Source organism: Microcaecilia unicolor, chromosome 9 (assembly GCF_901765095.1).
Source record: "Microcaecilia unicolor chromosome 9, aMicUni1.1, whole genome shotgun sequence".
NCBI lineage: Eukaryota > Metazoa > Chordata > Amphibia > Gymnophiona > Siphonopidae > Microcaecilia > Microcaecilia unicolor.
In genome coordinates, this window is record NC_044039.1 from 226276273 (window position 1) to 226288744 (window position 12472).

At 43.6% G+C, this 12472-nt stretch overlaps 1 protein-coding gene across 2 annotated transcripts in view; it reads left to right on the forward strand.

Moving 5' to 3' along the window:
* Positions 1-8471, forward strand: part of ABCD4 (ATP binding cassette subfamily D member 4) — a 118663-nt gene extending 110192 nt beyond the window's left edge. For both annotated transcript variants that reach the window (XM_030214733.1, XM_030214732.1), the window contains exons 16-19: positions 273-325; positions 2625-2701; positions 7128-7243; positions 7795-8471. In XM_030214733.1, coding sequence (XP_030070593.1) covers positions 273-325; positions 2625-2701; positions 7128-7243; positions 7795-7863 — 315 coding nt within the window. In that variant the 3' untranslated portion in view covers positions 7864-8471. The remainder of the gene's footprint in view (positions 1-272; positions 326-2624; positions 2702-7127; positions 7244-7794) is intronic.
* Positions 8472-12472: the final 4001 nt, after the last annotated feature.

Genomic DNA, 12472 nt, shown 5'->3' on the forward strand with positions numbered 1-12472 from the left:
GGACTGATACTATGTTAGTATAATGGGAAAATTTCTGCCACTCGCAAACAAAATTACAACTCTTTCTGTTCAAAAAGAAAAAGAAATTAAAGCAAACATCAGCTATGATAAAAGACATTGAAATAGTATTTTTCTGTAATAACAAGCTGTGACGTGTTTAACCTTTGTCCTAGAAACAGGAGTTCAGTGAACCCTGAGTGTCTTCTATCATAGCAGCTTTCAGTGATCCCTGCCAATGGCACATGAGTAACTAATTTCAACGTATGCTTCAGTCTAGCTTGCTGGCCAGAAGCGGGGGACTTGACCAGAAGGTGGAGTGGAATTGGTAAAAATGCTTACGCTAAACCTTTGTGTGCTGCTGCATTGTGGCATGTGTTAGTCTGCCTCCGTGGGCATGTATTTGTGCATTCTTGCATGCCCTTTTTCTCTGCTGTTCGAAGTTGTTTTGATTTATCATACATATTTGCATTAGGGCTGTCTTTACTGGTAGTGACTGCCCCTTGGCCTTGCAATTTGATCCTTTCTTTGTTCCTTCTTCCTTCCTGCCAACAGGAGGCAAACATCACTTCTTACCTGTGACTGCCTCCCATTGGCTATGCAAGACTACGGGGCCCTGTGAAGTCCAAACTTCAGGTAGAAGCTGTCACAGAAAGAGGCAGACACAGGTAAGAAACAGTGCTCTTTGATTAGGGAGAAAAGTGAAAGAGGGTTGTGCCTTGGGGAGTTGGAGAAAATCATGGTGGGGGTATCCTGCGCCTACTCATATCCCATTTGGGTCAGCCCTGCTGCAAATGTAGGTATCTCCTCATATGTCTGTGTTCGCATTTCCCACTGCCTTTACTCATTTCTCTTTTATGCATATTTTACCTTCAGCCATGTGTCTGTACACATGTCCCATGTCTTTCTAAGCATGTCTGTCCCCCATTACATATCTCTGTGTGTGCACATGATTCCCCTCACTTTGTCTGCATGCAGGTGCCTCCTCACCTCATTTCTGCTTGTGCACCTCCTTCCAGCCTGTGTTTAAATGCATATGTGTCAGCCCTACTCCATATCTGTGTGGAGTGCACCTCTTCCCCCACCCCCATCCTGTGTGTGTGTATCTTTGTGTATGTACCTCTAACTCTCCTCTCCATGAACCTGTGCATTCGTGCCTCTCCCACCACCTCCCCAGGTGTCTGCGAATATGAACTTTTGATTCCTATCATGATGGATGCGTGATAGTTCCTGTAACTCCTCTTCATGCACTTCCCTCTTCCCTTTTCTGTGCATGCAGATACCTTTCACTTTCTTTTTTTGTCCAGGTGGAAATGTGTTCCATGTGTATGTGTGGGGATATCTCTCTGTGTACATGTCACTGTCCTTTCCGTCTGGAAGGGAGTAGCATCTTCCCCTTATGCACACGTCAGTGTCCCTTGTGTCTGGAAGGGAGAGCCATCTTCCCCTTGTGTACATGTCACTGTCCCTTGCATCTGGAATGGAGGGACATCTTCCCCTTATGCACACATCACTGTCACTTGTGTCTGGAATGGAGGAGCATCTTCCTCATGTGTACACATCACTGTCCCTTTTGTCTGGAAGAGGGTGGCATCTTCCCCTTATGTACATGTCACTGTCCCTTGTGTCTAGAAGGGAGGAGCATATTCCCCTTATGCACACGTCACTGTCCCTTGTGTCTGGAAGGGAGAGCCATCTTCCCCTTGTGTACATGTCACTGTCCCTTGTGTCTGGAAGGGAGGAGCATATTCCCCTTATGCACATGTCACTGTCCCTTGTGTCTGGAAGGGAGGAGTATATTCCCCTATGCACATGTCACTGTCCCTTTTGTCTGGAAGGGATGGGCATCTTCCCCTTGTGTACTCATCACTGTCCCATGGGCCTGGAAGGCAGAGGCATCTTCCCCTTATGTACATGTCACTGTCCCTTTTGTCTGGAAGGGTGGGGCATCTTCACGTGTACATGTCATTGTCCCTTGTGTCTGGAAGGGATAGGCATCTTCCTCTTGTGTACTCGTCACTGTCCCATGGGCCTGGAAGGGAGAGGCATCTTCCCCTTATGTATATGTCACTGTCCCTTTTGTCTGGAAGGGTGGGGCATCTTCACGTGTACATGTCATTGTCCCTTGTGTCTGGAAGGGATGGGCATCTTCCTCTTGTGTACTCGTCACTGTCCCATGGGCCTGGAAGGGAGAGGCATCTTTCCCTTATGTATATGTCACTGTCCCTTGTGTCTGGAAGGGTGGGGCATCTTCACGTGTACATGTCATTGTCCCTTGTGTCTGGAAGGGATGGGCATCTTCCTCTTGTGTACTCGTCACTGTCCCATGGGCCTGGAAGGGAGAGGCATCTTTCCCTTATGTATATGTCACTGTCCCTTGTGTCTGGAAGGGTGGGGCATCTTCACGTGTACATGTCACTGTCCCTTGTGTCTGGAAGGGTGGGGCATCTTCACATGTACATGTCACTATCCGTTGTGTCTGGAAGGGAGGGGCACTTCCCCTTTTCATGTCACTATCTCTTGTGTCTTTCCCATATTGTTTATATGTGCACATATTCTGTATCATTGTGAAAGCATCATGCTACCCACACATAACAGTTCATAGCTGTTCTTTTTGCATGGAACAGGTATGATGTTCTGTCTCCAGGGGAGATGCAGAGACTGTCTTTCACACGACTTTTCTACCTCCAGCCTAAATATGCAGGTCAGTAATTTCATGCTTGTTATGCACTCTTTTCATGTTCCAGGAGATATAATGAGTGATACTTAAGCAGATGTCAGGTAGGATAAGTACAATTGTGCTGAAGGAGGGGATTAATGGGATGTATGAGCTGGAGCATGTATGGTACATGTAAGTTAAGGATCAGGGTATAGATAGGATAGTATTGGGGAAAGGACTGGAACATGAAGAGGTTCAGGGTCGAGAGGAGATGAATGTGATTAGGGAATTAGGGATGAGAGATGATGATGCTGGTATATGGGTGAGAAGATAAAGGTGCAAAAAAGATTACATTTCATTTTTCTTTTATTAGCATTTATGTACTACTCTTGTCCAGAACGGTGTACAAATTAAACACACAGAATAAAAGCATTACATATCAAAACTCATCAAATACAAAACAAGCACACTCATCAGTGTACTGTGTCCGTCAGCTGCCAAAGTCACTGTGATACTGTGGATGGGATTGGGAGAGTATCAGGCAAAAGAAGGGTAGTCATGGTGGAAGTATGAAGAAGGGATAAGGGCAGAGAAAGTTTCCAAGTTTATTAAGGTTTTACTACCTCGCTCTACAGGAGCACCTTCTAAGCGGCTTACAGTCTAAAATAGAGAGAACAGAAAGGAACAAGTAGACATGATGTGAATGACAGGGGTAGGAGGGGAAGAACTACAATATCAGATAGGACAGAGGGTGGGGAAAAAACACCAGGAGTGTTAAAAATGTCTCCAGGACTCATTCCTGAGGGGTTGCTGGTTTAAAAAAAGAGAAAAAGAACGTCCAGGGTATTAATAGAAAACGTCAGTAAATGAGTGAGTCTTAAGATCAGCCTTAAACTTATCCAAAGAGGACTGCACATGAAGGGAGACCGGGAGGGGCTTCCACACTTGAGGATCTTGGACAAAGAAAATTGCGTGTCTTGTGTTTTCGTGAACTATTTTGCAATAACTAGGCACAACTACCTAGTTCTGTTGTGCTGATCTGAGAGTTCTGACTGGGCTGTAAGAAATGAGAAGACATAAGGGAAAGGGAAATGGGACTTGATATACTGCCTTTCTGAGTTTTGTTGCAACTACAAAGTGGTTTACATATATTCAGGTACTTATTTTGTACCAGGGGCAATGGAGGGTTAAGTGACTTACCCAGAGTCACAAGGAGCTGCAGTGGGAATCCCTGAGGGACATTTGTTGATAGAGACTGAGATGGTGATATATCCTTTCCCTGTATGACTGTGAAAGTTCTGCAAGAGGTCACAGCAGCCATTTTCCTTCAGCGGCCGCAAGGGGCAGGAGCGAGAGGCTTGCTCTCCTGCCCCCAACAACTGCCATGGACCACCAGGGCTAGGGTAGGCCCGGAGGGAGGCCTGCTTGGATGGCTGGGGGGATGGGGTTCTTGCCGTGAGCTGGGGGAGGGGAGAAGGATAGGCCCAGAGGGAGGCCTGCTTGGTTGGCTGGGGGGATGGGGTTCCTGCCGTGAGCTGGGGGAGGGGAGAAGGAAAGATGGCCATTGTTGAGGGGACCAGTGGGTGCTCAGGGGCTTTTTTATTTTTAAACAAAACAAAAGTTATGCGGGCCCTGGCCCAGTATTCAGTGCGGGCAAACACATAGCTAGGCCAGCTAAAGTTAGGATAGTTTTAGAGCAGTCCTAAATTTGGCTGCTTGGCTATTCAGGTGCCGGCACTGAATAATACCGGCACCCGCATAACCCCGGGCTGCTCCATAATGCCGTCCCCTGTACCGTCCCTGGCCTGCCCCTTGTTTTTTGGCGGTGGTCAGAGGCGGTATTCAGCGGCACTGCCCACTTCATATTGGGGGTTAGGTGGTGATAATTGATTTAAGAGGTCAGGAGCCTCTCCAACCCACTTAAATTGTGGTATTGGCCCCATAGAAATTAGAATCCCTCAGAGGCAGACGTCATTTTTGCTTTTAAATTACAGATGGATATGTAGTAAGGTGGGCAGTGTTGTCAGATTTCATTAGGGATTCAGGTGTTGAAATTATTTGTCATACAGAGACTTTAAGGATGGAGGAGGAACGTTTCTTACATCAACGCATACCTGCACATTTTGATTTCATTATTTTGGCTGGAGATTCAAAAAGAGGGGATCATGAGCTTGCTTTTTTATTTTCAAAAACTTTTACTGTGATAGAGTTGACACAACCTACACTAGCGTATAAGGAGGTATTGTTGTGAATACGATACTGAAAACTCCTTGGGGGTTTTTTTTTTTTGCTATTTTTTACTGTCTACCTGGTTTGACAACAGTAATGTGAGATAATATTTATCAATCTATAGCAGGCTTGCCTGTTCAAATTTCAAATCTTATAATTTTGGGAGATTTTAATGTGCATATGGATGAGGTAGTGGCCTCTAAAACTCGTTTTTCCAATTCTTATTGTTTTGAATTTGACTCAGTGGGTGAATGAGCCCAGGACACACACACGATTTACTTTTGTCTGTTTTACAGAAAGACTTTGACGTTTAATTTTAGAACCAAGTTACTTTCATTGACTGATCACTCAGCGATATTTTTTGTCACAATTATTGGAATCTTCTGATAATTTTTCTTACCAGTTTGCTTGGTACAATTTATAGACCACCCTAGAAATCTCACTTTTGATAGATTCCCTACAAATTTTGTAGATTTACAATTGCCTGAACAATCTGATACTTGGGATAACGTGCTGACTGAAGCTTTGGATGAAATAACTCCAGTAAAACTTAGCCAAGGAGTAAGGGGGGAAGAAAAAGTTGAACCCCTGGTACCATAGTGGCCTGAAGCTAATAAAAAGGCAGGTGAGGAGAGCAGAAAAAAATATGGTGTAAAAGGAAAACCCATTGCAGTGTAGAAACTTAAATAAAAATGGCAGTGCAACTAAAGCATTACTTGAGGAGTCTGCCTTGGTGTGAGGATGTTCAGGATACTTTATCCACGGCCTATACACTGGGATCACGATTACAGGTTCCATTGTCTTATCATAAATTTACTTCATATATTGATTACTCGTGTTTAATGTCTCAGTGAAATGTGGATTTGGAACTAGAATTGTAGCAAAACTGTTTATGTACTATTTATAATAATGCTTTTAACGATCAATCATGGAAGCTGAATTATACATTTATTCTTTGCTTCTGTGTCTCACCTCATTGTGCACATCTAGCTCACATTGCACCGACTGAGGCATCCACCTTCAGAGGATTTGGAAGCAATTCTGGCAGACTTTAACCCCACAGCTTGCAGTTCTTAACTATTCCTTCTCTGTTACAGTTGGACTGTTCTGTCGCCTGGGGTTGGGTGGAAAGGATGGTGGGTTCATGGGGGAGGGGGAGGGGATTGATATATGATAATTGCTTTTGTATTGATGTCTTATTTAGATACTTTGACTCTACTGGTTGTCCGTTTTTTTCTCATGTCTTTGCTTGCTTGACCTTCGTATGTTGGTAGTTTGTTTTTATCTATTCCACATTTTGGTAAAAACATAGAGAAAACAGGGAGCAAGCATCATAGTAAAAAGACTTACCCGACCCATGAGAGATATTGGATATGCCCTCCATAACTGATTTATGCTTACTGTATTGGAGGAAGGATGCTACATTACTGATATATAATAATGCTCAGTTAGCAGGGTTCGTAACTCCCAGGTATCTAATTTTTCCTTCTGCCCACATGAGAGGGAAGGGGCCTCTTCAGCCGTGAACACAGTTTCTCTAACCATTAGGCTACTCCTCCACTCTGACTCCTGTCTCAAGGGTTTATGTGGAGGAGTGGCCTAGTGGTTAGGGTGGTGGACTTTGGTCCTGAGGAACTGAGTTCGATTCCCACTTCAGGCACAGGCAGCTCCTTGTGACTCTGGGCAAGTCACTTAACCCTCCATTGCCTGCCGCATTGAGCCTGCCATGAGTGGGAAAAAGTGCGGGGTACAAATAAAAAAAACAAAAACAAAAAAAAACAGACTCTTGACTCAATAGGTAGTGTAACTGCTTGAGAACTGGTGTAACATACTGAAAATGGGAACAGTCAGATGGGCTGCAGCATGAATAGTCTACAGAGCAGTGGCGTAGGAAGGGGGGGGGGGGGGCGGGAGGGGCGGTCCGCCCCGGGTGCACGTGCTCAGGGGGTGCCGGCCCCGCTGGTTCCCTGCTCCCTCTGCCCCGGAACAGGTTACTTCCTGTTCCAGGACAGAGAGAGCAGGGAAGCAGCGGGGCCGATGCAGCTCCGAGTGACATGCACTCGGGGCGGATCGGCCCTCCCACAGGTAAGAATGCGGTCTGGGGCGGGGGGGTTCGCGCCGTGCTGCACCCGGGGGGGGGGGAGTGCGCAGCGGCGACCCGCCCCGGGTGCCATTAGCCCTCGCTACAGCACTGCTACAGAGAATAGCAAATCACAGATAAGCAACTTTGCCTTTCTTACAGTTCTGGATGAAGTGACTAGTGCACTGACGGAGGACGCAGAGAACGAGCTCTATCGTGTCTGCAAGCAGCTGGGAATGACACTCATCAGTGTGGGACATCGCACCAGCCTGGAAAAGGTAGGGCAGAACAGTACTTGCCCATGAAGAACAATCTCCCCACTCCCCCACAGTACTGTAGCCCATAGATATCCCTCTCTGGTTTGGAAACGTGAGACAAAACCTGTATTTCCCATCCTATATGATTCCCTAGCATGAAGGAGAGATTCCCTCCAACCTCCGTATATATAGCACAGAACCTCCCCCTACACAATGGAGCAGAGAAATGACAGAAGACTCTGCTTCCAGTGCCACATCAATCTACAGAAGATCCCTTCTCCCCCTGATGTTATGAGACAGAGGTCTTCATAGCAACATAACTTTCTCCTCTGAATAGAAACCCTTCCCTACTCAGTGGTGATCTTCCACAAGGTGCTGTGATGCACATCCTTTCTTCCACAACTTTGGAAAGAAAGAGAACCAAAAATCCTGCTTGCAGTACCATAGCAGGAAAACACCCCCACCCCCCGTTCCCTGCAGAGCTGTGGGGCAGAAAGAGGACAGAGTCCTATCCATTAAAATGGTGGTAGTGGTCCCTTGCAAACTGATTTCTGTGTGTTTTAAATTTGCAGTTTCATGAACTTATGCTGAAACTCTGCGGAAATGGAAAGTGGGAATTGAGCAGAATTAAAAAGAAATGAAATGTCTTCAGAGAATGTGCAGCCTGTGCAAAAGAGGTCAAGTCACATGACAGACCTATGCTAATGAGTGAAGAGTCGTCAGGAGAGGTCTGTTAGGATGGCAGCCTAATATCTGCAAATCAAGACTTAGGAAGTGATTTAATGAAGAGATTTTCAATTAACAATTTAAAAAAATCAGCTGGTTTTGAGTTCTCTCTTGCTGCCCAGAGAAACAAGTAACTCATTGAGCATCTATGAGCTATGCAGAGGAGGAGACTGCAGTTTCATCAAAAGAAATGGAGCTGAGGCGGGGGATTTATCTTTAAGTGATGCTGAGATATTAGGAGACTCAGAGGCCCTTTTGTCGGGATCCCACAGAAACAGGAGGCTACTGTCATTTTCCCTGAGAAACATACATCTCCTGTTACAAAGTCACGCTACTGATTCTGGCGCGGCAAATGTGACGAAGCCCGTTCAATTCCTGTGGGCTTCATTGAATTTGAAAGCCAGAATTGCTAGCGAGGCTTTGTAAAAGGAGCCCATAGAAAGGTAGGGGGGAGGGCTGCTCTGTCACTGAAACAGCAGGAAGTGGGAGATTCTTTTTTTGTTTTATTTCATATTTATTGCGTAACAACATAACACATTAGGACCATTTCTTGGGCCACAAAAACCAGGATACCATTGAAAAAAATATCAGCACACCACAGTGATAAACCCTCTTACAACACTGTTATTTCAAAATCCAGCATATCAAGATTTCACGCCTACCTTCTAGAATACTCTCCGCTCATGCCTGCTAGCTTCCTACTCCCTTACCCCTCTCCTTCTCCCGCTCAACTCTTCGTTTTCCTTGCATCTGACTTCATGGCATTCTTCTTTCCTGGTCCATTTTGCTGTAACTTTCTCCCTGTTGGACTCCAGCTTGACACCTCGTACTCAGGTTTTAAGACCTGCCTTAAAACTAATCTTTTTTTTTTAATGGTTTCTGATGGTGCCACTTATGGAGGGCACTTTGCCCTGGTAACCTGCAGCCACCTGCTTTTGCCTATACCTCCTTAATTCTATGTTCTCCACTCTCCTCTTTTCTATCATACCTATGGTGTTCCTTTCTATTTTCTATTGGTAGTTATTATCGTAAACTGCCATTCTGCATTAAATGACAGTATACTGAAAACCAAATAAACATAAACATACTGCATACAATATGAGATTCTCACACTAATGCACAAAATATCCAGTGGCATCACTCTATATCTCTCTAATTTGTTCATTTTCTATGTTCCATCTTGAACCCTTCGATCACTCAGTGACCAGCGACTCCACATTCCATCTACATCTCATGCTAGTCTACACTCAACCCATTCCTGTGCATTCTACTGCATAGGCACCCGTTTTATGGAATTTCGTTCTGGCCACTGTCTGTCTTGAACTGTTCTTCCCTAAATTTAATGCTGCAATTAAAACCCACCTATTTGTAACAGCTTTTGTTGACCAAATTGTGAGCAGTGATGACCAATAGATGACTGTGATTGAACCTCTTGCACACTATGTCTATATTTCTCCTTTCTGTTTCCTATTACAGAATGGCATCCTTTTCCCTGTTTTCCTTATAACTGGATATTGTACACTGCCTTCTTATGTTTTCAGGAAAGGTGATTGTCATGAAATGCCTAGCACCCGCCTGGGGTTAACCCTGCGGCCACCTAGAGGGTCAGCCCTCAGAACTGCTTAGGCCCGCCTGCACCTGGGCTTGTGCTGTATACTACCCTCCACCCCACTGACTGGGTCCCACTTGCCTCTGGATGAGTCTCCCACTCTCAAGTTATTCCCTGGTGATTTCTAGGTTACTGGGTCCACACTTTCAGGGGTTCCACAGTTCATATAAAGCACCCAGAGACCCAACACGCAAACCACCAGGATTCTTAGTCCAGGACAACAGAGCCAATAAACTAACAAGGTTTATTGTCACAGAATTAGAACAGTGAACCATATAAAAGTAACAGGCAATAACAGATAACTGAATAAGGATCAATATTAAAACTGTCTAAACACTTTGTCACTACCTGGGTAGCGTCTGGGAAGCTTCAGGAAATTAACTGCTCAGAAGCCTTGAACAGGGTCTCAAAACAGAGATGTTTACCTCTGTGCTTCCATACTGAGACTAAAGATTACCTCAGTGTTTAGGCAGGGAAAAAACCGTCACTTCTTTAACAGCTTTACAAAAAAGACAGCTGCAATCTGCTGGCCAAACAAGGGAAATGCACTGGGGAACAAATATGCCATATATTCACATAAGAAGTCACAAACATAAGACCCCTGTTTCGTCACAGTGATTTATTAAATACCAATAAACCACGAGTGGTCTGTCATATCTAGGACTTAGGTATGATGTCCTTCAATGTTCAGCTTTCCAAAAGGTGACAGCTATGAGTCTTTATGATCATAAAGATTAAAAGGAGAGACTTGTTTTGCTCTTAAATTTAATCCAGTTCTATTGGCATTGACCCCTCCCTCATGTGCCTTGAAGCTAGGGATTCATTGGCATTGAGGAAATATTGTTCCTCCTTGAAGTTGAGCATCAGTAGAAACTGAGATAAGACATCATATTACATCTTGTCTGATGAAAGTAGGAGGTTGTCATTGATTTCCATTATCAGTGGGCCTCAGTGTATAACTTCAAGAAAAGCCAGAGAAGTATCTGTTGGTTCCAGTTGATGCCAAGTGCTGGGAGCAGAAGGATTTAATGGATTTCCATATCTCCTTGCAACTGCCATAGCAAAGTCTAAGTCAATTTTAATTAACAGTGGGTAAGCTAAATATATTATACTGACCCTGTGTGGAAAACATTGTAAGATAACATCTTAGTGAGACACAGAGATTGTAATTTTTTATGTATTTTCTTTAATCGGAAAAAATTAAATTTTCTACTTAATCTGTAAGTATTAACTTGAGCTAAATAAAATCTATACATTAATTACTAAGAAAAGTTGTATTTACTGTGGTCATCTCTCACTCAGATAGAAGCATAACATTAAGGAGATTGTTTTACTAATTTCTCTAACACAACCATCCCTGCTGATAGGGTTGCTTGTTTTTAAGCAGATCTGAGGGTTAACATCAAACTTTGAGGGCCTGGGTCCCAGCCACTGACATACCTCAGGTAAAGTAGAAAGATGTCAACTTTCCTACTACACATTAGGCAACTATAGCATTGGCAGTATTTGATAGGAAGATCCAGCAGATGTTGAACTTCCATCTAGCAAAAAATTTCTACATCTGCACCAGCTACATCATTGATGAAGAGAGTGGTTCAACCCATCCTGGAAACCATGGTGGTGCTTAGAGGTGTGGCATCAGTATCATGGTGGACAAGCTGCTGTTCATTGAGCAAGCCACACCATGATAATATTTTGGTTAGCATTTCTTGTAGGACTCTTCCTCAGTATTTTACTGTCTTTGGGTGGTGACTTGTTCCTCAATACTAGGTCTATTTTATGAATAAAATTCATTTTTTTAAACCATCTTATTAGGTTTTTACTAAGAAATATGCAAAGGAGAGACGAATACCAGAAATGTTTGTTTAATGGTGACAGTTTGGAGAAACAAACAAATCTCAATGTAAAAGGGTAACTAGACAAACTAAAGAGCAGCAAATCACCAGGACTAGATGGTATATACCCCAAATAAACCTATGAGCTGCTGCTTTCATGTGGTCATTCTTTATTGGTAGCATTTTTATTTAACCCTTTAGTGTCCAATGTTCCCATCAATCTGTTCCCATATGGCTTATTACGGGAACATTGGACACTAATTTCACATATTTTCAAACATGCCAGCTTGTGCAGCATACAGATGTACACAGAGGAAGTATAATAATGGAATAACTTTCCATAGGTAGAGTAGTAATTTGTTATAAATCATAATCAGTGTGTCATTTGGAGGGGCTGATTATAGGTACACCCTAGCACATGTTATATTTGTACAAAGGGGTTTTTTTTTTCTCCTGGAAAAGGGCCACAAAAACAGATATCATGTTGAGAGAATCAGGTGCTCAACATTCAGAGTTTCTATTTATTTATTTACTTATTTATGACATTTATTTATTTATTTGTTGCATATGTATCCCACATTTTCCCACCATTTGCATGCTCAATGTGGCTTACATAGTACCATAAAGGCATTCGCCAGTCCAGTAAGGAACAAATACAAATAGATGTTAGGATCAATAGGATAGATAAGGTTCTGGCACATAATGGGTTGAGGATAGGAAGGGGTATATAATGTCCGATAAGATTGTTGGTATTAATGTGTTGCAGAGTTGAGGCATTTATGTTGGGTCAGTAGGGTATGCCTTTTCGAACAGGTAGGTCTTTAGTGATTTTCTGAAGTTTAGATGGTTGAAGATTAATTTCACAGCTATTGGCAGTGCGTTCCATAGATGTGTGCTTATGTAGGAGAAGTTGGACGCATAGGTTGTTTTGTATTTGAGACCTTTGCAAGTTGGGTAGTGGAGATTCAGGTAAGACCGAGATGAACTGGTTTGATTTCGATTTCTGGTTGGAAGATCAATCAAGTCAGTCATGTATCCTGGGACTACACCGTAGATGATCTTGTGGACCAGGGTGCAGAT